Source organism: Pollicipes pollicipes, unplaced genomic scaffold (assembly GCF_011947565.3).
Source record: "Pollicipes pollicipes isolate AB1234 unplaced genomic scaffold, Ppol_2.1 Scaffold_5724;HRSCAF=6776_pilon_pilon_pilon, whole genome shotgun sequence".
NCBI lineage: Eukaryota > Metazoa > Arthropoda > Thecostraca > Pollicipedomorpha > Pollicipedidae > Pollicipes > Pollicipes pollicipes.
This window is the reverse complement of record NW_023596746.1, coordinates 22,034,697-22,059,046: the sequence shown is the minus strand read 5'-3', so window position 1 is coordinate 22,059,046 and position 24,350 is coordinate 22,034,697. Positions and strand designations below refer to the sequence as shown.

Below are 24,350 nucleotides of genomic sequence, written 5' to 3'. Positions count from 1 at the left end.
TCGACGTTGCCCGGGCACACGCGCCGCACGCGCGCCACGAGACGGCGGGCAAACAGCCTGACATGTCGGCAAAGGTGGCCAAGGAGCGTCGAACAAGCCAAGGTCGTCGGTCCCCGCCTTTATTGTCTGTGTGTCGGCGCGGCGGCGGCGGCAGCGGCAGGCCGCGCGCCTCTGACATCTGGTCGAGCGGCCGTCGGGAGGCCGGCGGTGGTGCGAGCTCGGGAGCCGGCGCAACGGGCGGCCCTGAGCCAGCACACCTGGCTGACCACCGGGCCGGCCCGCTCCGCTGAGTCAACAGCCGGCGTCCTCTGATCTACGGATGCGCCCATGTTGGGCGACGGGCAACAGGTTGCGGCCAGGCCGCTCGCCAGGGCTGTGGACTCTCGTGTCCGTGCTCGGCGAAGCTAGCGAGCGACGCGCATCCATTGCAAACATCTGCAGCTCAGGATTTGGAAACGGTGGTCTGGTACCACACTGCAGGAGCATGCAAAACGGTCACCACCGTGTTTAACACACGCGCCCTAGTTCGTGCAAACACGGTGAAACTGGTGATGAAAGCGTCTCATTGTTATCTCAAACGATGCTCCCTACGGAACTAATGATCAATATCCTGGGGTTCGAAACGCGCTGCCGCCAGCCTTTTTCGTTCCCTGAAATACTGCACCGATTACATCATGCGATGCTCGTCTGCCAGAATAACACGCTGTCGCTGAATGTCCCGCCTGCACCAGCACGGCACACTGGCCAGAGCCGGAAGCCTGGCAGGACGTCGGCCGTGTTCGCGCGGTCCGTGATCCGCGGTCACGGCAGACCAGCTCCCTCCCCCTGGCCGGAACCCCGCCTCACCCGGCGCCGGCCGGGCTGGCGGCGCAAGCGGGTGGAACACGACGGCCCGTCCCTCGGCGGGACGCGCGCGTCAACAGGCGACCCCCGCGGCGGCGTCCGACCCGGCCGGTCACGCGCCTACCCGGCCGCGGCCGGGCACGCCGCCGGCCGGGCCGCGCGCGCCGCCGCTGGGGCAAGCACGCGGCCGTTGGCACCCGCTCAGGCACTGGCAGCGGCCGGGGCGGGACACCGCCGTCTGCTCAGGCAGATGAGTACAGAGTTTCCTCTTCAGATGGCGTGCGTGTGTGTGTGCGTGTGTGTGTGTATGCGTTTTATTGAGTGTGTTCCTGAGTACCGTAGGAGGCATCTCATTGGCATGAAATGCGCACAGTCAGGACGATACGACGGCCGAACCACGCCCGTGGATATGCCCAAATATGGCGATCTACATGTTCGTGACGGCAAGATATTGGCTACATTTGTGACGAGTGGTGATACGGGCTTCGAAATACATGTCATAGTAAGACACGCACGCCAACGACAATGAAACGAAGCCAAATCTACGGCCTACGTGCATTCTCGCACGATGCTTGTGTTGTCTGGACAGTGGAGCGGCGAGCGGCCCTGCTCACTTCTCGGCATCTTCCGCTTGTCCCATCCATCGGGAGGGAGACACCAGTGACCAGATGTGCGTGTCCCGTCCCGGGCCAGTCCTCGCTTGGCACGAATACCGACAACACTAGCTTCACAACCGCTGACTCTGTGAACTTCACATGGGGCGGCTCGTAGACTATTGAGCGATTCGTGATCTGTGGCATCCCTTTGGACCGCGAACGGCCATGGACGGGGCCGGATCCCACGGACGGCACCACGCCGCAGCTCCTGCCACGGAACGGGGGCCGATCCCACGACGGCCACCACGGCCGACAGCTCCTGCCATGGACGGGGTCGAAATCCCACGTGACGGACCAACGCCGACAGCTCCTGACATGGAACGGGGGTCGATCCACGTGACGGCACCACTCCGTACAGCCTCCTGCCATGGACGGGACCGATTCCCACGGACGACAAATCAACAACCGGCCAGCTCCTGCCATGGAACGGGGCCGTCCCACGGACGGCAACCACGCCGACAGCTCCTGCCATGGAACGGGGGTCGATCCCACGGACGGCACCACTGCCGAACAGCTTCCTGCCATGGACTGTGGTCGATCCCACGGACGACATCAACAACCGGCAGCTCCTGCCATGGACGGGACCGATCCCACGGACGGCAACCGACGGGCGAACACTCCTGCCATGGACGGGGTCCGAATCCACGGAACGGCAAACCAGCGCCGACAGCTTCCTGCCAATGGACGGGGCCAAGCCCACGGACGGCAACCACGCCCCGACAGCTTACTGCCATGGTACGGGGTCCGATCCAACGGACGGGCACTTGACGCCGACAGCTCCTGCCACTGGACTGGGGCCGATCCCAACGGAACGGCACCACGGACGCAGGACAAGCCTGCCTGCCGACGGGACGGGTCCGGGATCCACGGGACGGCACCACGCCGACAGCTCCTCCATGGACGGGCCAAGCCCAAGGAAGGCAACCAACGCCGGTAGCTCCTGCCAGGGAGTCCCGCCCGCTGAGCTGCCTTGGGACAGCTTGTCCGAGGCAGGTGTCAGCGATCAAGCCGCCGTGAAACCTCAAAGAGCGCCAGGAGCGGATGGCGGGGATGTTCACGTAGGCCATCCAGACCCCACGGCACCTACAGCACCATCTACCCTGTACGCCAGCCGGACTGGACCCGCCAGCCGACCCGGCACCTCCCACGACGGGCGAGCCACGGATGCCCTCGACTTCGTACCGGCCAAGCCCAGTCCCGCCGCTCCCGACGGCCCACGCCGGCCAAGCCACGGGCGCCTGCCCCCCGTCCCGCCGCTCCCGACGACCCATGCCAGCCCACGTGAGTTGACGACATGGAATGCAAGATTGCAGGGCTTCGTCGAACTCACGAAATTCAACCTGCTTCCTGTTAGCGACCAATACGTCTGGCTGCACAGCCTGCTGGATAAGACCATTTCGTCTCTTCCGGTTGTCCCACCCCTCGGGACGAGGACACAACACAACAGATGCCCGTCCCCGTCACGGGCCAGTTAGCGCTTGGGATGAATACGGGCTACATGCTTCGCCGAGCAACGAAATATGGGGCATGGCCGGTCTCTGTGAACTCAACACATGCAGCCACCACTGTCATTTTGGCCATTTTGAATGGTGCATGATAGCGCCCACAGGACTGCGCGCCTTATTTTATACTTCCTTTCCTTGCATGACATGGAAATGCACACTTACTACGCATTTTATTTGACGTAGCATACATTTATTTGCCTAACCACGACACTCAATATTAGCCTTAGCGCACTTGTCCTAAAGTTAAGCTGGGTATCTTACTACGATAGACATCCAGCCTGTTAGCTGGACGAAGTTAAACGGATTAAACTGTAAATCGTACTCGCGTGCGAAAAGAGATGTGTTGCACACACTTCCAAAGCCAAGAGTGTTCGCTAAATCCGATTTATCTTCCCGCCCTCATTGAAACACGGTAGCTGTCATACATGAATTGTTTCAAATGTGAAAACAGCCATAACCTCGGGGGGGGGGGGGCAGCGCTGTCACACCACTTCGACGCGATCTTAAGTTACGTTGGTCACACTTTCCAGCCGTCATTCCTCACGGGGGTGGCTAAACGTCAAGTGCACGATTTTTACCCAGCAGTCATCCACAGCCCATCAGTGTTGAGCCATTCGGTGCAACCCAGATGAACGCGGGATCAGGTTCATTCAACCGCATCAATCAAACGTCAAAGCAGTGACCAACGGCATGCCTTCCGTGCCCGAACATTGCACCTACTTAGTATCGAGTCCGAGTCCCGATTACGTCACAAACAGAACAGCTGGCAGAGACGCTGGTTGTTGTTGCTACCCACCAGCCTTGGCCTCACACGTGGCGGCTGATCAGACTCGGGCTCAGGGTTGCCAGATACGGAACGGCTCATATCGCCAAGTGTAGACAGAAAGTCGGCAGCTTCGTCACCAGGCTGACTGGGAATCACAGATTTCCCGTTCTATACCATTGGTAAATCAGTAAAACTGAGCGTTGCTTGTGAGCCATCACTGCGGAAGTTAAAAACGCCAACGTGGGTTGCCTCAATGCCGGCATTTGGGAAATATAAACATTTGCAGTAGGAGCCGCTCTATCAGCAGATTGCCGGCTATGTGGTTCCCGGGCAGAAGACCGATGACTTGTGTCAGGTGGCACGGTGATGGAGTCGCTGGCAAAGGTACCTGTTTAGTCCGACATCATATCGTGGTCAGCTGACGCCTGGCCAGCTAGACCGGGGCTGTGGCTGTCCGCTCAGCTGGGATTACGCCACTGGGTAGAGGACTCGGGCAACAGGCACTGCTTAGTATGCGCTGGAGGCCAAAGCTACCAAGCTGCAAGCCGCTCTAGTAGCGAATTAAAAATGAGTAAAATCCGCGAGACCACAGACTATGCATTATGGAAGCTGGCTAATAGGATTGCCTCCTTGTTTCTGTATCTACTTTAACGTTTTAAGTACAGTGGAGCGACTTTCTGGACATTCTCAGCAATCACCAGACTTATGCCATGTTGTCGTTAATAAAAAAATGGAATGTTTCCTAGTCAAGTGCTTTGCATTTTCCAGTACTGCCAGCCCCGCTTGTCCTGCGGACGGGTACGGTCGAGTCAGCGCCGGATTTAGTGCTGACATGCCGGGGTCGTCCGGCTTGGACCCAGGGTCCGGGTTTACAGTAATATGCAGCAGAGCAACAAAACATTAAACACACTGATGCGGTGTCAAACACGGCCTTGCCCGCCTAACTTGGCGACGGAACGGAACAGCAGGGACCGCCGATCACTATCAACTACACAGACCAAGAGACGTGGTAAAGGGCGAATAAAGGGCATCGACTGGGCGTCGGGACAAGGCTTAGGGATACGGGTCAGATGCCATTTGTTGATAACCGGAAAATAAGCAATCATTTGAATTCCAAAAGGCAGTTTTATCCGTAACAAATTCTGGAGATCAGGGATACTGCCTCCTATGCCTGGTCTTATGATTCCGGTGTATCTTTCGTAAGCACCAGCTCCTGGTCCCTGGATCCTAATGGTTGTTCTTGAAACACCGCAGCCTGGTTCCTGGCTTTTGATGGTTCCTTCGCAAACACATACGTTTCCGGTTCCCATAGGTTCTTTCACAAACACCCGGACCAAGCTGGTTGCTTATTCCCACTGGTTCACTGGCAAAGACCAAGGCCTGGTTCTTGGTTTACATTGGTCACTCACAAATACCAAACTATGGTTACTGTTCCCCAATGGTTAACTCGTGAAACGTCATCCCAGTTCCCGCTCCTCATTCACTTCTTCGTAAACACCAGCTCAGGTTACCACTGGATAGTTATCTACCATTAAAATATGCCCCGAAATCAAGAATGTCTCGCAAATGTTGCGCAATATTTACTTGTGCAATATACGTACTTCCAGCGGGCTGTCTGAACATACGCTGGTTTCCTGATAAGGAAAATGTTTGTTCTCTCTGATTTCCTTGACTTTTTGATGGATCTCGATTCTCGTTGGATCCCTGCCAGAACTCCAGGCTGGATCTGGGCTCTTTCTGGATCTCTGGATCTCGAAGAACCCGCTGGACCCCCATTCCATGCGGATCTTGGTCCTGGCTGCAGACTTCTCAGCACAATTTCAAGCCAGTTCTCGGTTCATGCCAGATCCCTCAGCTTAATGTCAAGCTTGATCCTGGTTTTTGATGGATCTTTGGTTCGATTTCAAACGGGGTTCTTCCTGGTTTCGGCGCCAGAAACTGGTGCACTGAAAGACAGCTTAGGAATCTCGCACATCATTTCTGTTCCGAACAATGAACCGCGTTGACAAGTCATCACCGGCGATCTGGCTCCATTCAGAGCAACTGTCACCACCCGACCGAAGTGTGATGGGGAAAGCTGTTCAAACCCGCCTTACCTTACCGGAATCCACCTCCTGACGTCCTCGTGACACGTAGCCGTGATAACACGGACCGAACTTGAGACGATCGACTCGTGCCGCGGAGGGGCAGCCCGCAGCGCTCACCGCTCACCCGCACCACCCCTCACACCGACCCGGCGCTGGTGCTGCACTGGCGCGCCGCGGCCGGCGAGGCGGCGTGCTGCGATCTCTCGCCGGACCCGCCCGACCAGTCCACGGCCGCACCGCGACTCAACACAGCCGCACCGCCGGGAAAAGTGGGCTAAGGCGCGCCGCTCCGACCGACCCGCGCCGGCGGTTTTCTGCTGTGCAGCCGGCGCGGGCGGCAGCAGAAGCCGGCTGAGAGCGGGTGACGTCACCGTCGTCAGCTGGCAGCCTGTGTGTTACGTCACGCACTGCCATTTGTGTTGGTGCTTCCGGCGTCGTGGGAGTGTCTGGTGTTGTGTGCGAGACTGAATTGCATGGTTCGGTAACCGCCGACGGCACTGCTGGTCTCCGTACCTTTTCTGTGGCCTGGTAAGATTTCGCATCGCTCTATCGATCTGAAAGTCGTCACATTGAATTCAGCTGCGAATTTTCAACGACTCGTATCGCTCCCTGTGCCGTTCTGTAGGTTGCGTCATGGTCTCAGCGGGCGTACGTGTATCCAATTTGCCTAGATGGCAACACGATTCTATATATATTTGTATAGGTGGCAGCACTTTTGATATGGCAGAATATATAAACTGACGGTTTAAAGACAAACTATGATATGGTGCTGCCGCGTACTCATATTTGCGGAAGAGGGTCACGACGACCGACTTGAATTAACGCTATGTGGTGACAATGGTGGATATAATCTGCCATTTTGGTGATATATGGTTATCGGGCGGACTCGCTCATGGTCATCAAGCGTGCATTCAAGGCGTAAATAAACTACATTTGTAAATGTAGCATGCATAACTAAGACACCCAGTAGAAATCATTCGCCATGTGTTATGTCCAAGCAGAGGTTTCAAGACTCTCTTAAGCAAAAACTCGATGTAAGGTTGTGGACATGGAACAACGGCGTCTTTGGTCATCTCGATTATGGACGAAATATCGCTGCGAACGAGATACGCTTGAACACAACAAGGGAATTGCGGAGAATTGCTCCTGTCCCGTCACCATGGTTCACTGCAGTCAACGGTTGTCATGGCGACTACCGCGCGGGCCGGGTCATCGCTGTCCATCCTGCCGTGTTCCGACTGTCGGGGGTTAGTTGATGGCCGCCGGTCCGGTCGGCGTCCTTGGCGGGAGCACGCGCGCCGCTCCGGGCGCCCGGAAGTGGACCGAGAGCGGCCACTGGACGGGTCGCGCCGGCAGCAGTTCCACGCAGCAACCGGCTGGTGTGTACGTGAGGAACGGACGTGCTCCCAAGCAGCGGCAACCAGCCGCGGGCCAGCTGGCTCCGGCCGCCTCCCTGTTATGTAACGCGCTATCGTTCGGTGCCCTGCGATAAAGTGGACCCAGTCCGGCCTGCACTTGCTTGCTGCACGTCGCTCTGACAGACGGCTTTCTCTGCGACCAGTGAGTATCGCTTCGAGTGAGTGAGCTCAGCCGCCGGGTTCAGAACGAGTGTCATGAACTCCATGGTGGAGTCAGCTGTGTGCAGCCATTTGTCGTGGTGGTGTTAATGAAAGTGGCAAGGCACACGGGAGTGGTGCCGCCAGAGAAGCCAGGGACCTGATCACTCAGCCGTCTTGAAATATGACGCTGACAACGCTGTCGGCGCGACAGCGTTGTTTCCAAAACGCGAGCTTAAAGCACGTGTTCGTCGGTGCCGATGGTCTATGTTTAATTGTGGTGAGGTCCATAAGTGCTGTCCGGCTTGGTGCCAGCCATCGCTGCCGCGGCTAACGCCAGCTGGAAGCCTGCAACGGTGCATCGGCGAGAGACCTTGGGCTGCTTAGCACACAGGACGTATCAGAGACGGTGATGCCTTATTGCCGTGCTCGCACCGGTCTTACGGCGCACGGCAGCTCACGTGAGGTATAGGGCTGGTAGTCCGGCCTCAGTGTGAGGGTGTGCGTCTGCCCCGTCCCCGCAGTGAGCCCGACCTCAGTGTGAGGGTGTGCGTCTGCCCCTTCCCGCAGCGAGCCCGGCCTCAGTGTGAGGGTGTGCGTCTGCCCCCTACCCGCAGCGGGCCCGGCCTCAGTGCGAGGGTGTGCGCCTGCCCCCTACCCGTAGTGAGCCCGGCCTCAGTGCGGGGGTGTGCGTCTGCCCCTTCCCCGCAGTGAGCCCGGCCTCAGTGTGAGGGCTTGCGTCTCCCCTTCCCCGTGGTGTTGTTTCAGCAGCAGAGCTGCGCACTTGAGGTGCTGGACTCGGCGGGAGGGCTGACCGTGTCCCACCGCTCGGCAGTGGTGATCACCGCCGCCATGAGGAGGGCCGCCTGGGTACTGGCCGCCACCGCTGGCGTGGTGGCCGGAGCCGCCGCCTCGCAGTCGGGGCCCGCTCACGTGATGTACCCGCTGCTGCACGTCCATCCGGCCACGCTCAGGTGACCACAGCTCGTCGGCGGAGGGCGGGGCGTGCGGGTGTTCTTATGCGAAGGGGAGGGGAAAGCTGCGGGATCGGCTGGCGTTCAATTTTGATTGTGCTATGGTGGCACAATGTCAACCGTCACTGTGGTGACAGCGACGTGTGAAAAAGTGGCCACTCCAAAGTGCGTTTTCTGAATCCATGCGTGAGAAAGCAAGAGAGGGAAGGGGTCGGACATGGCCTGTGTCCGCCATGAAGCCTTTGCTTCACACGATGTGACAATGCATCCAAAGAATGATTGCCGGAAAGGGCTTCGTCCTCGCACTTCTGGGGACGTTGACACGCCTCTGACGCCTGATCCCGCACCTCCGCCCACACGCGAGCCAGGGTGCAGGCGGCGCCCGCCCCGCCCGCCACTGAGCGAGTCCTCTGGAACTTCACCACGGTGGCCGACCTTAGCGACTGGACGGAGAGCTCAGACGGCACGGAGAGGGAGGTCGGCATGTCTACCGGCGCCTTCCACCTGCAGGCGAGTAGGGCTACGGGGGGGGGGGGGGGGCGGGGGCGCGGGTGACGCCCCAACTTCGGTCTGACGCTCGGAAGATGAAAGGTGTCACCTGGTGTAGGGAAGTAAGCCGGATGAGGCCTCAGAGCCAGGAAAATGGCCTGGTTACCTTGGTTTTTGGTTCTTCATGAAATGCTGAGCCGGCACAGATAAACGACTCTGCACAAGTTTACGGATGGCCAAACGATCAAATGGAATGACTTCGGTCTGCGGTGATTGTCTCCCGGCTCGAGCGTCTCCTGTCTATAACTCGTCGCAGTATGTCAGTCCCTCGGCTCTCCCACCGATGTACTCCATCGGTGCTATCTGCGGTCAGGGGTCGTGCTTCCATAGTCTTGGCGCTCGTGCCAACACTGACGTCTCTCCTGCGCCCCGCTCCGCAGAAGACGGCGCGTTTCCAGCGGGCCGTGCTCTTCTCCCTGCTGAACCCGCAGCCCAACGGCGCCGGCTTCGTCGGCTACTACGCCAACGGCACGTGGGACCTGTCGCAGTTCAAACAGATCAACGTGCGGGCGCGCGCCCAGGGCCAAAACTACCGCTACAAGGTGTACCTCAAGCACCACGACCAGTTAGACCAGGGCGGCTCTTACGAGTCCTTCTTCGAGGTGAGGCACCACACGATCAGCTGCTGTCACCCTGGCTCAAGTGCATCTGGCGAGGAACGGCCGGCTAGAAGCCTTACGTGCTTTGTAGCTCGGTCAGGCAGTAATGTTCTATTTGCAGGTCGTTTTCGAGTTTGCCACCATCGGACGACATTGCGACGTTTACCTCTCCGATGTGTCGTATCGTGCACGTTTGTCGTATGCTGTGACATTTCTGGCACGCTTCCTTGCGAACAAGTGTCTCGTAGTGGCCTGGCAGCGTGCGGTCTCAGCCGGCACCGGTCTCCCATCCGCCGGCCCGCGCGGCTCCCCACCAGCTCATCCGACCCCGACCGCGCCGTCTCCGCGCGCCGACAGATGCCGCAGGACAGCCTGACGACGGTGAGCCTGCCGCTCGACTCGTTCGCGTTCTACTACCGCGGCCGCCGCGTGGACGACGCGCCGCCGCTGGACACCGCCGCCATCACGCGCATCGGGCTGCAGATCTACGGCGGCGTGTACCAGCCGGAGAAGCAGAGCGGCGTCTCCTCGCTCGAGGTTGACTGGATCACCGCCTCGCAGTGACGGACGGCGCGGCGCGGCCCGGGCGCCGCCAGCGGAGCGCCGCCGCTGTGGCCGCCGGTGCTGCTGTCACCCTGACGTGCCTCAGATAGCCACATCGCGCGCCCTGACGCCGCTCACCTGCTAGGCGAGGCCCCTTTTTAGTGACTGGCATTGGTGGGTTCTGGGGACTTCCTGGTAACGCTGATCGGCTATTTGCAAGCTAGACGACAGGATCCTATAGTCTCGCCGGTCGGACGGCAGTGGTTCGCGGAACTTTGTGTCGTGCATGGTATGGAGGTGTGACCGTAGCTTACAAGTAGCGTCAAATCTTGTCTTTCTCCTTACCGGGAACGTTCAACATGGCTGAATAAAATGTACGGGAAAACGTGTGACATGTGACGAGCCCCGGCCCCAGTTGCCACGATCCTGCACATGAGCCACACAGCTGGCGCGTGGACGCGCAGCCGAGTGCTGGATGGAGTCACGAGCCGCTGTCAGAGATGACTCGGCACCGTTATGTGTTGACCAGGAGAGGCGGTTCAACAGTGGCTCCACATTTATTAGCCAGTGACTTCACTCTCAGAGACTCTGGAAGTTCCCTGCCCCTCCACAGAACTGGCAGACTGTGTGAGGAACTGGAGCAACAGCATGTGAACGGCACCATCCCGCTCAAAAGCTCATATAAAAACAATCAAACGACACCTGTCGCTTGTAAGAGCCGGGCACTGTTTACGGCAGCGTTGCCGTCCGGACACGGCCGGCCGCCCGTCCGTCAGGTCGGCCCTGGCCAGCTCACTTGTCGCCCAGCAGTTCGGCCGTCTTGGCCTTGAGCATCGTCTCTGCAGACGCCACATACTGGTGGGTCATCGTCGTCACCTGTGAACGGCAGCAGTGACGTCACACGTCAGCGGACAGCCGCTCAGTCCGGCCATCACCTGCCAACAGGGGTTGTGTGACGTCACACAGGTGCGCAACGCTGGGTTGTGACGTCACACATCGGTGGGCGCGTCAGCGGCCAATGGTTGGATCACTGGAACACATAAATGGTGCGACGCAAAACGTAAAGAAGCGTAAGTGTTGAAAAACAAAATATCACGTCAGGCAAAAATAAAAACCAGATGATCATAGGCCAGCAGCTTGCGACACAACCCACCGATACAGAGAATGCCATACTGGAGATCGGTAGCATTCGCCACGCTTTATTTACGACAGCGATCTTTTAGTGAGAGCTAGCAAGACTGTCTATGTCATTGGTTCTTCTTACATGTGACTGCACGTTGCGTAAAAGATCCTCAGAGACGCTATCGTTTTTCTTGAGGGCTCTTAGCTGGCCGTTCTGCACGTCTTTCAACTTATCCTTGGCGGTGTTGAAGGCCGCCTTGGCTCCTTTTGCCAAGCTTTCACGATGTTCTCGTGTTACCCTGGAAGCACAAAAACGGTATCAGCACGAGGAGGCCATCCAATTAAAAGTCTGACACGTGCTACGCTAGCACAGAGGGAAAAAGAGGCACAGTCAGTAAATTCAGTCATTATAGTGGTCGAAACATATCCTACAGCACTGACTTCACATGACTGACATCTAGACGGGTCGGCCGCCGCTGGATGTAGCGAAACGCGAAGACGTCAGTAGCAGTAAAACTCCGAATCTGATAACACCTAGCGAAGCAGACGCCCAGCCAGCCACGAGAAGTCATCATCCGGACATCGCGCCCAACCGTCCTCACAACGAGCACCAGTCCTCTCTCGGACTGCCGCTCGGCCCGCCTGGCGCCTACTTGGGGATCTGGACGTAGACGGTGGTGCCCTCCTGCTGCGGGTTGAGGCCCATGCCGGCCGCATGCAGGGCGCGCACGATCTCGCCGACCGCCTCGGGGAACGCGGAGCTGTTAATGACCACCAGGGTGGCCGACTTGCGGACGACCTGGGCCAGCTCGTTCAGCGGGTACTGATCGCCCTCGAAGGACACCGGCAGCAGCTCGATGCTGCCTGCAGCGGACGGCAGCTGCGGTCATGGGCCTGGGGCCGAAAAGAACGAGGACGAGGCCTCGGACAAACGTCAGCAGCACCCTGCAGTCCGCTTTTAAACGGTCTGAGAGAAAAGGGCAGAAGTTTCTCCAACGTGTGGGGGAGGGGGGGGGGACGAAGCGGGGATAATGCGCCAGAGCACGAGAAGTGGCAGCGGTCACACCATCAGTAACTTTCGAGCGAGTGCTATGAGACTGCTCAGGGAGAAAAAATCGATGTGCGTTCTGGACGATAACGGTCACTGAACGCCATTCTGTCCATGTCACACGCACAGGGACCGCGAGGCGTCACTCCCGTCCCAAAACACAGACGCAAAAACAAAACGAAAGACACAAAAAGACCGCGTGCCTACCCGCATGGACGCCGCAGAAAACGTCAACCCCTTACCACAAGAGGGACACTGACCAATGACTAAAGCAGCCTCTTCCGGCACTCACACCATCTCTTCGGACATGGTTCGTGATTCCATACCGATCGACGTGCGGACGGACAGCTGTTTGACAAAGTTGTCCCTGAGCCGCTCCACCACGGACTCCAGGCGACTCTTGAACGCGTCCACGTCCAGCAGCTCCGACATCTCGTTTTCATCCACCCTCATGGACGTTTTTCCTGGCAATACAAAGTGATGAAAAAAGACACAAATACCATTGGGATGGAGGATACATGCTCCAACCTAACATGTTCAAATTCTAATGTAAGGTAGAAGCAGATATCAGCCCAGGGCATAAGTAATGACCTATTTGCTTGGCACACAGAAAATCCATGTGTGATCAATATCTCTAATCTGTGGTGTAGCAATATCTTATTAGGCATCCTGAATGTTGTTATGTTTGTATACATAATCTTACATTAATAAATATTGCATGCATGTTTAAAAACACATACATACATGTAACATGCTGCAATCACAACCTTTTAGCAGCTTCCAAAAAATCAATGTAAATATGGTAACAGCCATCTAATGCTGACAATAATGAGCTTGTAGCTTACAAGCAAACAGGCAGCATCACTAAGGTCACCACAAATCCATAACAAGACAGGGCAATATTGCCAAATAAATTGTCATGTAATTATAAGTAATTTAGTATAAAATAATATTTACCTTTGATCTTTTTCTTATCCTTTCCTTTTGCATAATTGTTGGCAGACAAGGAAATACATCTCCTTATCTCAACCACATCATGATGATTTCTCAGAGGTGACTGAGTTAAAGCAGATATACAATACATTTTCTGCAGATGATGATGCTTCAGAGCAGCTGCATGACACAGTCTTGTGTAGCTCAAACAGCAGCTACGAAAAGCTGACTTCCCTGCAAATGTAATCATCTGAAAGGGGCAGAGCTATGAGAATATGAATAAGTATGCACATGGTCACAAACATAAATGCATGTCCGCTCAATTGTACAAATATTGTTGTTGTCACAGAGGCATTACTGTGCACCCAGCTGCTGAGACTATATTATGCCACCTGCTCTTCAGCCTGGCAGTTAGAGCAGGTACTACAGGTATTTGATTTTGAACCTCTGGTTTCCCAGACCTGCAGCTTGACCACATTGCAGTATTAAGCACAGCACCTGCAATGAACAGCTGACAGAAACACCAAAAAGTTACTTGGTGCAAATTAATGATATTGTGAAATCAGAAGCAAATTAATGATATTGTGAAATCACAAGCACCATTCACTGTCCATTTGGGAATGAACTCAGTAAAATATTAGATAAAGTGGGACATGTAAATCAAATCAACCCACAGTGCAAAAAACCCTGATTTCAAGCACTAGCAGAGCTTTAATATTTCAAACCAATTAATGATATTGTGAAATCAGAAGTGCATACATGAACCACATTTGGGCATGAACTCAGTAGAATATAAACATAATGGAACATACAAATCAAATCATACAACAGTCCTGAAAACTCTGGTCTCAAGTGTCAAAAGAGCTTTCATATTGTAATGCAAATACAATATGTGTGGGTAATCTTTTCATGGAATGACCAAACTAATCTTGTTTGACTCTCTTTTTGAGCACACCCAAATGCATTTATCTCCACCAGTAATTAATGCACTACACATTCGCTTAGCCATACTCTGACAAATTGTACAAAGCGCCCTAATATCGGTAAATTATGGGCACAAAACCTGACGACTTCTTGTTTAGAATGACCACTTGGAGAAATTATCATTTCTCAGCTTCAACCTTCCCTCCGGCCTTTTCCATCGCTGGCAGGGTTACGACACTCACTTGTGCAAGTGTTCTGTTGCCCCGCCTCTCCACACACCACTCAATTGTAGGCAAGCAACCAAGTTTGCACGAGGGGCAACTTCTATACACTCTGATCGTTAGACAGCCTTGCTCTGGTCCAATCGCCTGTACGTCTGAATATCGCCGTAAATGTAACAACAATGGGCAGCGGCTTATTTTGATCAAGCTAACCAAAAGCCGCTTTTGTAAGCATAAATTATGGCCTCTCTCAACGTTAATTTGTTTTTGTGTTCTCTGAGTGGTAATACAGTTGGTTTTGAGCAGACTGCACAAGAACGTGATTGCTGTCTTGATTACAGTAAACATTTTTGTGAGAGGATGTAGCAAGGCCCGAAAACGGGTTGTACAGCTCGGTGCCGTGAAATGCTCGGGGCGGCTTGGGCGGTCGGCAATGGGATGGAAGGAATTTGCAGAGATTACTAATGAACTCATCGTCGTCATAGACCCATATCTGGCTGTCGTACGCACCTTGCCTTTGCGCTGGAGGCGGAGGCTGGAGAGCATAGAATTGAGATCGGTGATTTCATTTTGTCAACCTTTCGTAGTTGTTTTTAGACCAAGCATTGAGGGATTTAGCAAACGTGCCGCTTAGGATCACAAATTTTATTGGTGCCAAGGCATGCATAGGCTGTGACTATTGAGCAGCTAAGAGCTGATCAAACACACTGATTTTGATTTACATTGTCAAATAGTTTGTATTTATTTGTGAAATTGGTCCGAAAGCATGTCCTTACTCAGGTAAGAAACTTTTTGCCTTTCATCCTTAAACTTGTGCCATGATAGCTATGCCTGTGTTGCTTGGTTGGCCTGTCCAAAGGTTGCGCATTCACATAAGAAATTGTATTTAGACCTAGATAGGGAAGTATGCTGTAAGTTGGTGCATATTTAAGCTCCTGTAGATTGGGATTAACACAGCTTGTAATTCTTATGGATAAATGCTTGCCCATTTAAGAGGACAGCTATAATGATGTGTTCTGCAGCTAATTTTCTGCCTGGTCATGGTGTTATGAATTAATGACTCATATACCAATAGACAGTTTCTGACATTGTTTTGATTTTTCCATGCATGACAAATATGCTTACAACTGATCAGTGTGAGGTGGCATGTTCAATGGTTAGAAGTTCTCATGATAGGTGTTGTGGTAAAGCATGCATGATAAGAACAAGGGCAACTAAGGTGACAAGTGTTTGGCTTAAGCTGTTACTTGGTATTTAGAATTAAGTAGTACAAAATCTTGTTATCTCTTTTTTCACAGCAGGGCTGTTTTTTCACATCTTTAGCTTGCTTATATGTGCACATACATTCCAGGGTTAAGGTGCAACACATCTTTGACTGTTTTTGCGAAGTTTCAACATCACATGATGGTGATCAAAGGACACAGATCATCCAGAAGTTCCCTGACTCATTCCAAGAAGACAGCATCCTTGATATGGTGCCAAACTTCACATATCCATGCACCATTGAAAGGTTTGAATATATTTTATGATTGCTTTTTATGTTTTGAAATGTGGTTTTGCACATAATTTGAGTTCAATATCTTTGACACAACTTTAAATGTTACATCCTGCTCATGGTATACTAAAGATGTTTAGATATATGTCCTCAACATTTTGGGGTAGCCATCCTCAGAGATCAACCCATGCTGATCTTGGTGACTTGAGGGGTATGGGCATCTGCTACCTATTAATGACACCATGCATGTGGCTTGCCAAGTATACATTTATTGACAAAGGGACCTAATTATCTGAGAGGGTAGGTCTGGAGTGGGGTCTGTATTGTGGCATCCTGGAATTGCATGGTGCAGTACAGATTATTAGAGGTCCTCAGGCTGAATTGCTAAGTCAAAACCTTACCTAAAACCTCCTGAAAAAGGTTTGAATAGATATCTTGAGTGGGCCTTTTGTAGCATTTTTTCATCCCTCTCCTACCCAGCCATCAAATCCTTTGACCCATGGGGGGGGATGGGATACAGATTCCCCACATTTCACATAACTTTAACTTCAGCTGTATGGTTGTGATGTGTGGCAGAAAATGGTTTTTAGATGGGGCATGCTCTCCCTATGTTTGGTGACATTTCTACATCCCATACATTTCATTCTACATATGCAGCACAAACCATTCTTCCCTACTCTGCAAGCAAACTGTGGTTTGGTTGATGTAGTATTTGAAGCAGGAATGTGATATCTTATGACATTAGTGTGTATATCCTTACCAGCAAACTGCATTACAGATTACCACCAACACCAGCAAACTTCTGCCATTTTATCAGAACTTGGTAACTCCTGGTAGATCCTGTTCATTGTCATTGCTGGCTTTCATGAAGATTGTGGAGGTATAACATGCAGCATGTGCAGCACCATGCGCGAATTAGAAGAAACATGCATTTTGAATGTTATATTAATGCCTCATGTGGTTGTTTCATACACATAAACACATTTTTGTCAACACTTTGCAAGCAGCCACCTTATGCAACCTTTGTTTAGATGTGTCATGATTTGGAAACCTACACATGCTCACGGATGCCCAGCATGGTACGCCACACTGCACACCCTCACTGACGCGGCTGGCGCGGCGTGCCCCCAGCCGCGCTGTGGAACACTTCTCATTTGTGCTGCTGAAGGACCTGGAGTGGCTGTATGGCTTCTGCCGACACTCTCCCGACGACAACACGGCCGTGGTGCTGCTGAGCGCCCTGCCCTGGCATGATCTGCTCTACAAGTAAGCACCCGTGCAGAGTGGCACCCTCCTCCCCATTCAATCAGTGTGTATCTGCTCTGTGCTCGAATGATCGCTTGTGTAGATGATTGGGGGCTCAAATTATGTGCTAGACATTTGTTTTCTGGACGCACATTAAAGCCAACAGTCAGATGGTGTCATTTAAGTTCAGTGGATTGTGGCGGGGATTTGACAGGTGTTGGCAGGTACAGGTTACAAGGTGTGATGGTGCGATGTGTTGCTGGTTGCAGCAGGTGATGGTGTGATGTGTCACAGGCTGCAGCAGGTGATGATGGTGTGATGTGTCACAGGCTGTGGCAGGGGATGATTGTGTGATGTGTCACAGGCTATGGCAGGTGATGGTGTGATGTGTCACAGGCCATAGCAGGTGATGATGGTGTGATATGTCACAGGCTGCGGCAGGGGATGATGATGTGATGTGTCACAGACTGTGGCGGGTTATGATGGTGCGATATGTTGCAGGCTGCTGGACCGGCTGCGGCAGGTGATGGTGACAGGCGGCCAGGCGCTGCTACAGGCCACGCTGACGACGCTGTACCACACGCCAGTACCTGCGGATGGGGCGCGTCTGCACGTGCAGCTGCCCGACGGCCTGGTGAGTCAGGTGCCACATCCACCTCTGTTTGATCCGCCTATCCTTGTAAATCCTGTCCCGCCAGCCGAAACTCTGGCGATTTATAATCGGCGTTTCCTTAGCAGTTGTATGTGCACGATGGTTTTGCCTAAATCGCTCTTTCTTACATTGTAATACATACACAAATGTTTTAAGTACGTGAATATTGGTGTTGTTGACATTGTTATATATAAACAAATGTCTAAAATACTTGGATACTGGTGGACAAGGACTTGACACTGTGTGAATGTCTTGCGGCATAAGCTGCTAGTCACATGGCAGTAGGAAATCCGCGTAAGATATGTGATGGCTTGGGTTGTCGGCATCGGGTTGCTACTTCCCTTTTCAAATTATGTAAAAGTGACATAGGTTTACAGACCCAGCTCCATAATTTCGTCGATTGAAGTTAGCACCGTCCACTAACCTGCTGTGACATTCGCAATAGGATCGTGGTAGCAGTGGCGCAGCCTGAATTTGCGATGGGAGGGGCTGTCATGATTTACGACGGGGTGAGGCCCAATATTTTGTGAGCGAGTCAGTACCTGCGCACTGTATTGTCAGCACCTATACAAAGCAAACAGATCAACAGACCTCACAAACGCTTATAAGTACAATACCTAATCGATGTTGGTCTGCCCGAATTCTTTAAACCCTTGTTTCAGCTGCGCGCCGTACATGTTTACTCGACTATCCGTTGGTGTTACTGCGAAATTTCGGCTGTTGAGATCTACACGTCGCTGGCCATGGAAGTGTGTCTGAGGATTAAATCGAAAACAGTTTTCCTATTCCAGCGGTTGTGATCTCAGTTTGCAAGATTTGGTATAACCTTGGCGTCGTCAGCAGTCGGCGCGGTCTTTAACTCAACAGCGAGCTTATCAACTGCAGCGGGTGCCACGCGCTCTGTTCCACACTCCGCTGCTGTGCTGACTACCCGCGTCCGTCGCAGGCGTTTAGCGGCGTCTGCCCCGATCGACACAGTCTGCCTGCGCTGCTGGAAGACGTGAGTACGACACTAGCAGCCGTGTGAGTCGGCCGCTGCCGGAGGATGTGCGGGTAGGGTGGCCTGACACGAGTCTCCTGACCCTGGGCGGCCGCGGCGCTGGGTGCCTTTATTTGCCGGCGCGATCCCGATTTTGGATCCGTGGTATGCTATTTTCCGTCTTCATGCGAGTCGTAGGCTCCCCATGCGAGCTGTTTCCGTGTGCGTACTCCACGGCAGTCCCGTGAGGAACAGGACCGGGACCCTTCATCCCTTCGCCGACTTAGCCAGGACCGTTTTCCGCCCGTTCGGTGCAGCGCGTCCATTCCGCGGTTCGCAGCTACGGCTGGCATCCCTTCCGACAGCAGTGTGATGTATATGTGTTGGCAGCTGGGGCGGGTCGGAGACCTGCAGGGCACGGGCGGTGCGACCCAATTTGTTGGGATGATTCATTGTTATTGGTGTGCTCATTCACGCAGGATCTGCACCGCTGTTTTTGAAACGTAATTACTATGTCACTAGTGTAGCTATAAATGTATGGTTTGTGTCGTCCGCGCGCTCATCAACGGATGATATTTGTGATTGTGGATGTATTTTGAACACTTGATTTCCGTCACCAGTGCAAAGCTGTTTTTGTCCAGCAAGAACCGCTCAGGAAAGCTTTTTCAGTCTCGTAATTTGTGTGCCGCTGCACGCTATCGTCGTGATATTTCTGCGGTGCCAGTAAGGCATTAATCATCGGTGTGGTAAAGACACACCCGCGTGGAACAGTGTATGGAATGTATGACTCATGGCAGGACCGGCGCGTTAAAAGCGCCGGCTCGGACGGAAAATGACGCTGCTGCCATCTGTCGGCAGCGTAACCTCACCGAATACTGGAGTGTGGTGGACGACAGCGCCATGGTGGAGGTGTTCACCGCACTGCTGAACGAACGCCACGTGCTGGTGACGTCATCCCGAGTGTCCAGGCTGAGCGCCTGCGTGCAGGTGAGGGCAGGCGGCTTTATCACACGCTCAGAGTGCCCAGGCGGTACTAGCGGGATGGACGGACCCAGATTGGTGCTGGCAGTGACAGCAATGAGGTATATCCCGCCCTGTTGTGCAGCTGTGCTGAACTTATTACTTATGTATCCATTTGTCTCCTGCTCGTGTCCTCTTTAGAGCTATCTTAGCTGTAATTCATACTTGATATTGTTTTACCTCATATTCAGGCAAAACTTTTGAACATAATCCCTTCCTTACTTGCCCACGTTCGGCACACAGGTTCCCCCCACTTAACCTGCGACGGCGGTGATGTGATGTGGCGTCTCCTCGCGCCTGTGACCGCCGGTCTGACCGCCGGTCTGTGACTCGCGCCTGTGACCGCCGCCGGCTTCGCCACTGAGCCCGGGGACGTGCCGCAGGCGGCGCAGGCGCTGCTCTACCCGCTCTGGTGGCAGCGCATCTTCCTGCCGGTGGTGCCGGCCGCCCTCAGCGACTGTCTGGCGTCGCCCGTGCCGTTCCTGGTGGGCGCGCCGGCGGCGGTGGCGGCGCGGCTGGAGCCGGCCGAGCTGCCCGACGGCTGCGTCCGACTGGACGCCGACACCAGCTGCCTCTCCTCGCCGCTCGGCGATATGCAGGCCCTGCCCGCCGACGTGGTGAGCACGGCCGCAGGCGGGCACAGGCGTGGGGCACGCCGCAGAGGGAGAGGGGGTGCCGGGCGGGACTGCGGAGACGGTGCACAGGGCCAGGGGCCGTTGTTACTGGACAGCGGACAGTGCATGTATGTGTATTCTTCTCCAGACGACAGCGACCGGTCTCCGTGATTTCATCACCATTTATTCATGGGATGTCCAGCTGCTCGCTCGGTGAATCGCTGTCGCCGCTCCGTGCTGAAAGTCACAACGTGGTCGGAAAGGCAGAGTGCTGTATGTCAGTTTGGTGGTTACTTGATGCGGATTTTCTCCTGATGGCGGGGTAATTGTCTAATGCCGTTGTACCAATACTTTGCACAGATGGCTGGGGCAAATCTGTTTCGTCATTTCACTGACTGTCAGTCATGGCCAGGCGCTTCAACCCAGCACTGACAGGCTTGTTTGAAAGTCATCGGTCGCCGACCGTCGCGCTGGTGAGCTGTGACCCTGCACCCGCTGTGGCGCCCCTGTACACGCTGACCCGTGTCGCCCTCGGCGCCAGGCGGCCACTCTGAAGCGCCAGCTGCGCCACTCGGGCTCCGGCGACGGCGTGTCGCGCGCCTTCCAGACGGCCGTGGTTCAGCTGGTGGGCGGGTACCGGCACGGTATCAGGTGGGTCCGGCGCCGCCGGCCGCCCGGCCACGCTTTGGCCCGCAGAAAGCCGTTCACCAGCGCCCTGGCGTACTCTGTCAAAAGCAGATCCCGTTTGTGTACATCCGAAATAGAAGAAGTAGTCGGGCTGTGTATGCGTGCTCAGCATGTGTGTTGTCGCTGCGAGACGCCGCTGTTGAGCTGGACGGCGCGCTTGCAGAGTGCCGGAGGGCGGCGGGCGGGCGACGTTCGACGAGGACGCGTTCGTGCAGAGTCAGCCGTCCGGCCGGCGGCCCTTCCTGCGCTCCCTGATCAGGACGCAGATGTTCGAGCGGGTGGGTGGCGGCCGGTGGCGGGCCCGGTCGCCCCTGAGCCGGCGGGCGCCCCGCAGTCAGCGGCCGGGACGCTCAGACCGGGCCGCGCATTCGTGGGCACGCCCCGGCACGTGTGTATGTGTGTGTGTGGTCACGGTCCTCGCGCGCTCGTGTAGCCCGTGCACAGGGCGACCACTGTTCATGCTCACTGTCACACCGTCCGTCATCGTGCAGTTTGTTGCAGGTGCTTTGGGGCGCTTGTTCATTTGCCGTGACTCGGAAACAAGCGCAGCAATTTACGAGCTCCTAACCGCCATTAGTTATGCCTGCTTGGGTCGGTGCATTTTTTTCGGCGCGCTCATTCTTGTCAAGGCATGGCTCGTTGGGTGTTCATCGTCCCGGGGAAAAGAGGTCGGCATTCGTGAAGGACCGAGCGAACAGACACTGTGCTCTGTCCTGGACTGACGCTGTTCTTGATGACGATATATTTTCACTGATGCATATGCATAATGATGGTACATGATCATGCATGGTTCATGATGTTGCAATGTTTTTTCTTAGTCTTTCTGGCTGTCCTCAGCTCACCATCCCGTACTGACCCGTCTGTGTGGGTGGTGTCAGGTGGTGCGGACGGTCCGCTTGCCCGGTCACTGCGGGCCACCACGTGGCCGCCGTCTCCGGCTGTAGGAGACTGCCGCTTCTGTCGCAAGACGGCCCGTGCTGAGCGGCGGCCGGCAGTGATCGGGCCGGGCGGGCCGCCCACAGCATCTGTCGTCCCCCACACACCAACCACAAACGATGGTGTGCGCTGAGCTGGGTACGAGCCGATCCCGGTTCACAAGTCCGTGCTGGTAACCCATCCCCGGCTCACTAGCTCTGGCTGGGTATCCCGGCCCGGGCCAGTCTGGCAAAGGTTCGCCAGTGTGTGCTGGTCCGGCTCCAGTTCGCCAGCACGTACGGGTTCGTGCTGACCTGAGCTGACCGCGCTGACTTCCTCCCGAGCTGACCGCGCTGACCCTGAGCTGACCGCGCTGTCCCCGAGCTGACCGCACTGACCCGGAGCTGATCCCGCTGACCCCCTTCCCCTCGAGCTGACTACGCTGACCCCGAGCTGACCGCGCTGACCCCGAGCTGACCGCACTGACCCCGAGCCGACCCCGCTGACCCCGAGCTGACCGCACTGACCCCGAGCTGACTGGACGTGCGGGCTGCAGTTCATCGGCGAGCGTCTGGAGCGGCTGCCGGCGGCCGGCGAGTCGCCGCTGCTGCGCGACACCTCGCTCCGGCCCGGCAAGAGCCCGCTGTCGGCGCGGCTCTGGCTGATGTCGGCGCTGTGCGGCCGGCGGCGCGCGCTGGGCGCCGGTGCCGGCGGCGCGCCCCACCGGCCGCCGCCGCCGCCGCCGCCCGCTGACCGGCTGTCGGTGCCGCCGGCCGGCCTGACGCGGTCGGTGCCCTCCTCGCCGGCGGCGCCGCGGCCGGTGACGCTCGGCATGTCGGCGCCGTCGCTGCTGCAGCCGGAGCCGCCCCCCGCGCCGCCGGCGGAGGCGCTGGTGAACGGCGGGTGAGTGGCGCGCGTAGGCGGGTCGGCCCGCGAAGGAGCGAGAGGTGCAGATCGGCGTCCGTTACCTCCGGTGGCGTGGGGAGTGGTGGTGCTGGGCGGGTGATGTGGTTAGGAAAAGTCTTCAGATATTGACATCGACAATGATCGGCTTGTAGTGCGCCAGGTGGAGCTGTTTAATGTAAAGAACAAATGCGAATTTTTGATTGAAAAGACAGTACGTTCCGGCCAGGGCTCATCACCACGAATGGTGACTGGTATAAAATGAGCGTCGTTCGCTCCTAGAGAGACCGATCGTACTAACTCGGATTTCCAATAGCGCTTCGGCCGCTGTGTCGCTTTTTTAAAGAAGTTGATATTCGTCGAGAGTTCTTGGCGGATAGGTGGGTACGTTGTTCGGAGAGGAAACGAATCGGAGACCGGTTTACACACACATAATGTGCTTGTACATCGTTCCTCAGACCCTGCGAGGAGGCTCGGGTGGCGTCGGTGACCTCGCCCGGGCCGGATCCGCTCGCCGGCTTCTCACCGTCGGTGGGCTCGTGCCTCATCGACGAGATCAACGCGGAGCTGCGCCGGCTGGACGAGGTGGGTGGCCGCCGCCGCGCTCCGGGCGACGCTGGTGTCCGCGCCGCGCTGGTCCTCCTCTCCGCGGTCCCCTCGACGGCCGAACCCCAGCCGTCTGTCGGCCGAGGCTCGGCACCGCCGCGCGGGTCTGCTCCAGTGGCCGTCGACTGGCGCTGACGTGTCCGGTTTTCAGTCGACCGCTGCCGACGCGCCGCCGCCGCTCTCGGAGGCGCCGCCGCCGCCGCCGCCGCAGGAGGCGCCGCCCGTGCCGCCCGCCCGCCGCCGACGACGACGGAAGCCCAATGATGTAATGTCGGTCGCTGCTGCTGCTCGGGTACCCGTGCTGGAGAGGGCGGCCGCTGCGGGAGCGTCGGTCGCTGCTGCTGCTCGGGTACCCGTGTTGGAGAGGGCGGCCGCTGCGGGAGCGTCGGTCGCTGCTGCTGCTCGGGTACTCGTGCTGGAGAGGGCGGCCGCTGCGGGAGCGTCGCCGGGACGGCTGCTGACTGCTTGCTCGACCGGGCTATCGCTTGTTGCTTTGCAGAGGGTTGGAGCTTTGCTTGACAGATTCGAGCACGTCTGCGCTGTAAAACTTATGTGAATTACTATCTGTCTTGCTTCGCTAGGTCGCGCTTTGCAAACGCCTATCCTGAGCTGATGTTGATCAATATGGCCCTGTCTGGAAAGTTTCTTTTTTGTCCAGACAACGTACAAATTCTTAGTCTTCATTTGATGTAGACCATTCCCATCCTGCCTCTGTATGCTGAACGGATCCTCCCGGAGGTTCAGACGAATCCCATTTTATGAACGCCGTTGATAGCCAGCACGAGGAACCATTAGCTTTTCAACACAGCCCTCATATGTAGGTAATTCAGAGCCCGCCCAATTCAGTGCCAGTTTGTTCAGAAACTGATGCCCACTCCAAACAACCCTCATTTTATCTAGATGCTCCC

The 24,350-nt window shown here is 55.7% G+C and overlaps 3 protein-coding genes across 6 annotated transcripts; 2 read left to right on the top strand and 1 right to left on the bottom strand.

Annotated features, from left to right (window-relative positions):
• Positions 1–6,284: 6,284 nt before the first annotated feature.
• Positions 6,285–10,463, top strand: LOC119102596 (uncharacterized). Of its 4 annotated transcripts, none has more exons than XM_037226031.1 (5): positions 6,285–6,385; positions 8,249–8,387; positions 8,756–8,897; positions 9,317–9,538; positions 9,893–10,463. In XM_037226031.1, the coding sequence occupies exons 2-5, from the start codon at positions 8,266–8,268 to the stop codon at positions 10,097–10,099; spliced, it is 693 nt and encodes a 230-aa protein (XP_037081926.1). In that variant the 5' UTR covers positions 6,285–6,385; positions 8,249–8,265; the 3' UTR covers positions 10,100–10,463. The 4 variants fall into 4 exon arrangements, with proteins under 4 accessions (XP_037081926.1, XP_037081924.1, XP_037081925.1 ...); XM_037226029.1 differs by lacking the exon at positions 6,285–6,385 and adding an exon at positions 7,201–7,417; XM_037226030.1 differs by lacking the exon at positions 6,285–6,385 and adding an exon at positions 7,201–7,433.
• Positions 10,464–10,616: 153 nt separating this feature from the next.
• On the bottom strand, positions 10,617–12,949 carry LOC119102597 (ribosome-recycling factor, mitochondrial). The gene is made up of 4 exons (XM_037226033.1): positions 12,575–12,949; positions 11,854–12,064; positions 11,343–11,499; positions 10,617–10,954 (listed from the first exon to the last, which is right to left on the bottom strand). Exons 1-4 carry the CDS (start codon positions 12,699–12,701, stop codon positions 10,871–10,873), a joined length of 579 nt encoding a protein of 192 aa, XP_037081928.1. The 5' UTR covers positions 12,702–12,949; the 3' UTR covers positions 10,617–10,870.
• A 1,760-nt stretch (positions 12,950–14,709) lies between these two features.
• On the top strand, positions 14,710–22,251 carry LOC119102815 (DENN domain-containing protein 1B). Its single transcript, XM_037226267.1, has 10 exons — positions 14,710–15,106; positions 15,678–15,836; positions 16,953–17,087; positions 17,568–17,700; positions 18,665–18,718; positions 19,556–19,684; positions 20,101–20,334; positions 20,873–20,982; positions 21,182–21,296; positions 22,150–22,251. Exons 1-10 carry the CDS (start codon positions 15,093–15,095, stop codon positions 22,249–22,251), a joined length of 1,185 nt encoding a protein of 394 aa, XP_037082162.1. The 5' UTR covers positions 14,710–15,092.
• Positions 22,252–24,350: the final 2,099 nt, after the last annotated feature.

What these genes read in the sequence shown, in the direction of transcription:
- LOC119102596 (XM_037226029.1), top strand. An exon ending in GTCCATCCGGCCACGCTCAG is followed by an intron (nt 8,388 to 8,755) that starts GTGACCACAGCT and finishes CACGCGAGCCAG; the next exon opens with GGTGCAGGCGGCGCCCGCCC. An exon ending in CTTACGAGTCCTTCTTCGAG is followed by an intron (nt 9,539 to 9,892) that starts GTGAGGCACCAC and finishes GCGCGCCGACAG; the next exon opens with ATGCCGCAGGACAGCCTGAC.
- LOC119102597 (XM_037226033.1), bottom strand. Translation starts at nt 12,701, where the DNA reads ATGAGGGTGGATGAAAACGAGATGTCGGAGCTGCTGGACGTGGACGCG. An exon ending in GTCCGTCCGCACGTCGATCG is followed by an intron (nt 12,065 to 12,574) that starts GTATGGAATCAC and finishes CGTCCGCTGCAG; the next exon opens with GCAGCATCGAGCTGCTGCCG. An exon ending in TACGCAACGTGCAGTCACAT is followed by an intron (nt 10,955 to 11,342) that starts GTAAGAAGAACC and finishes TGCCGTTCACAG; the next exon opens with GTGACGACGATGACCCACCA.
- LOC119102815 (XM_037226267.1), top strand. An exon ending in TATCCATGCACCATTGAAAG is followed by an intron (nt 15,837 to 16,952) that starts GTTTGAATATAT and finishes GCGTGCCCCCAG; the next exon opens with CCGCGCTGTGGAACACTTCT. An exon ending in TGGCATGATCTGCTCTACAA is followed by an intron (nt 17,088 to 17,567) that starts GTAAGCACCCGT and finishes GATATGTTGCAG; the next exon opens with GCTGCTGGACCGGCTGCGGC.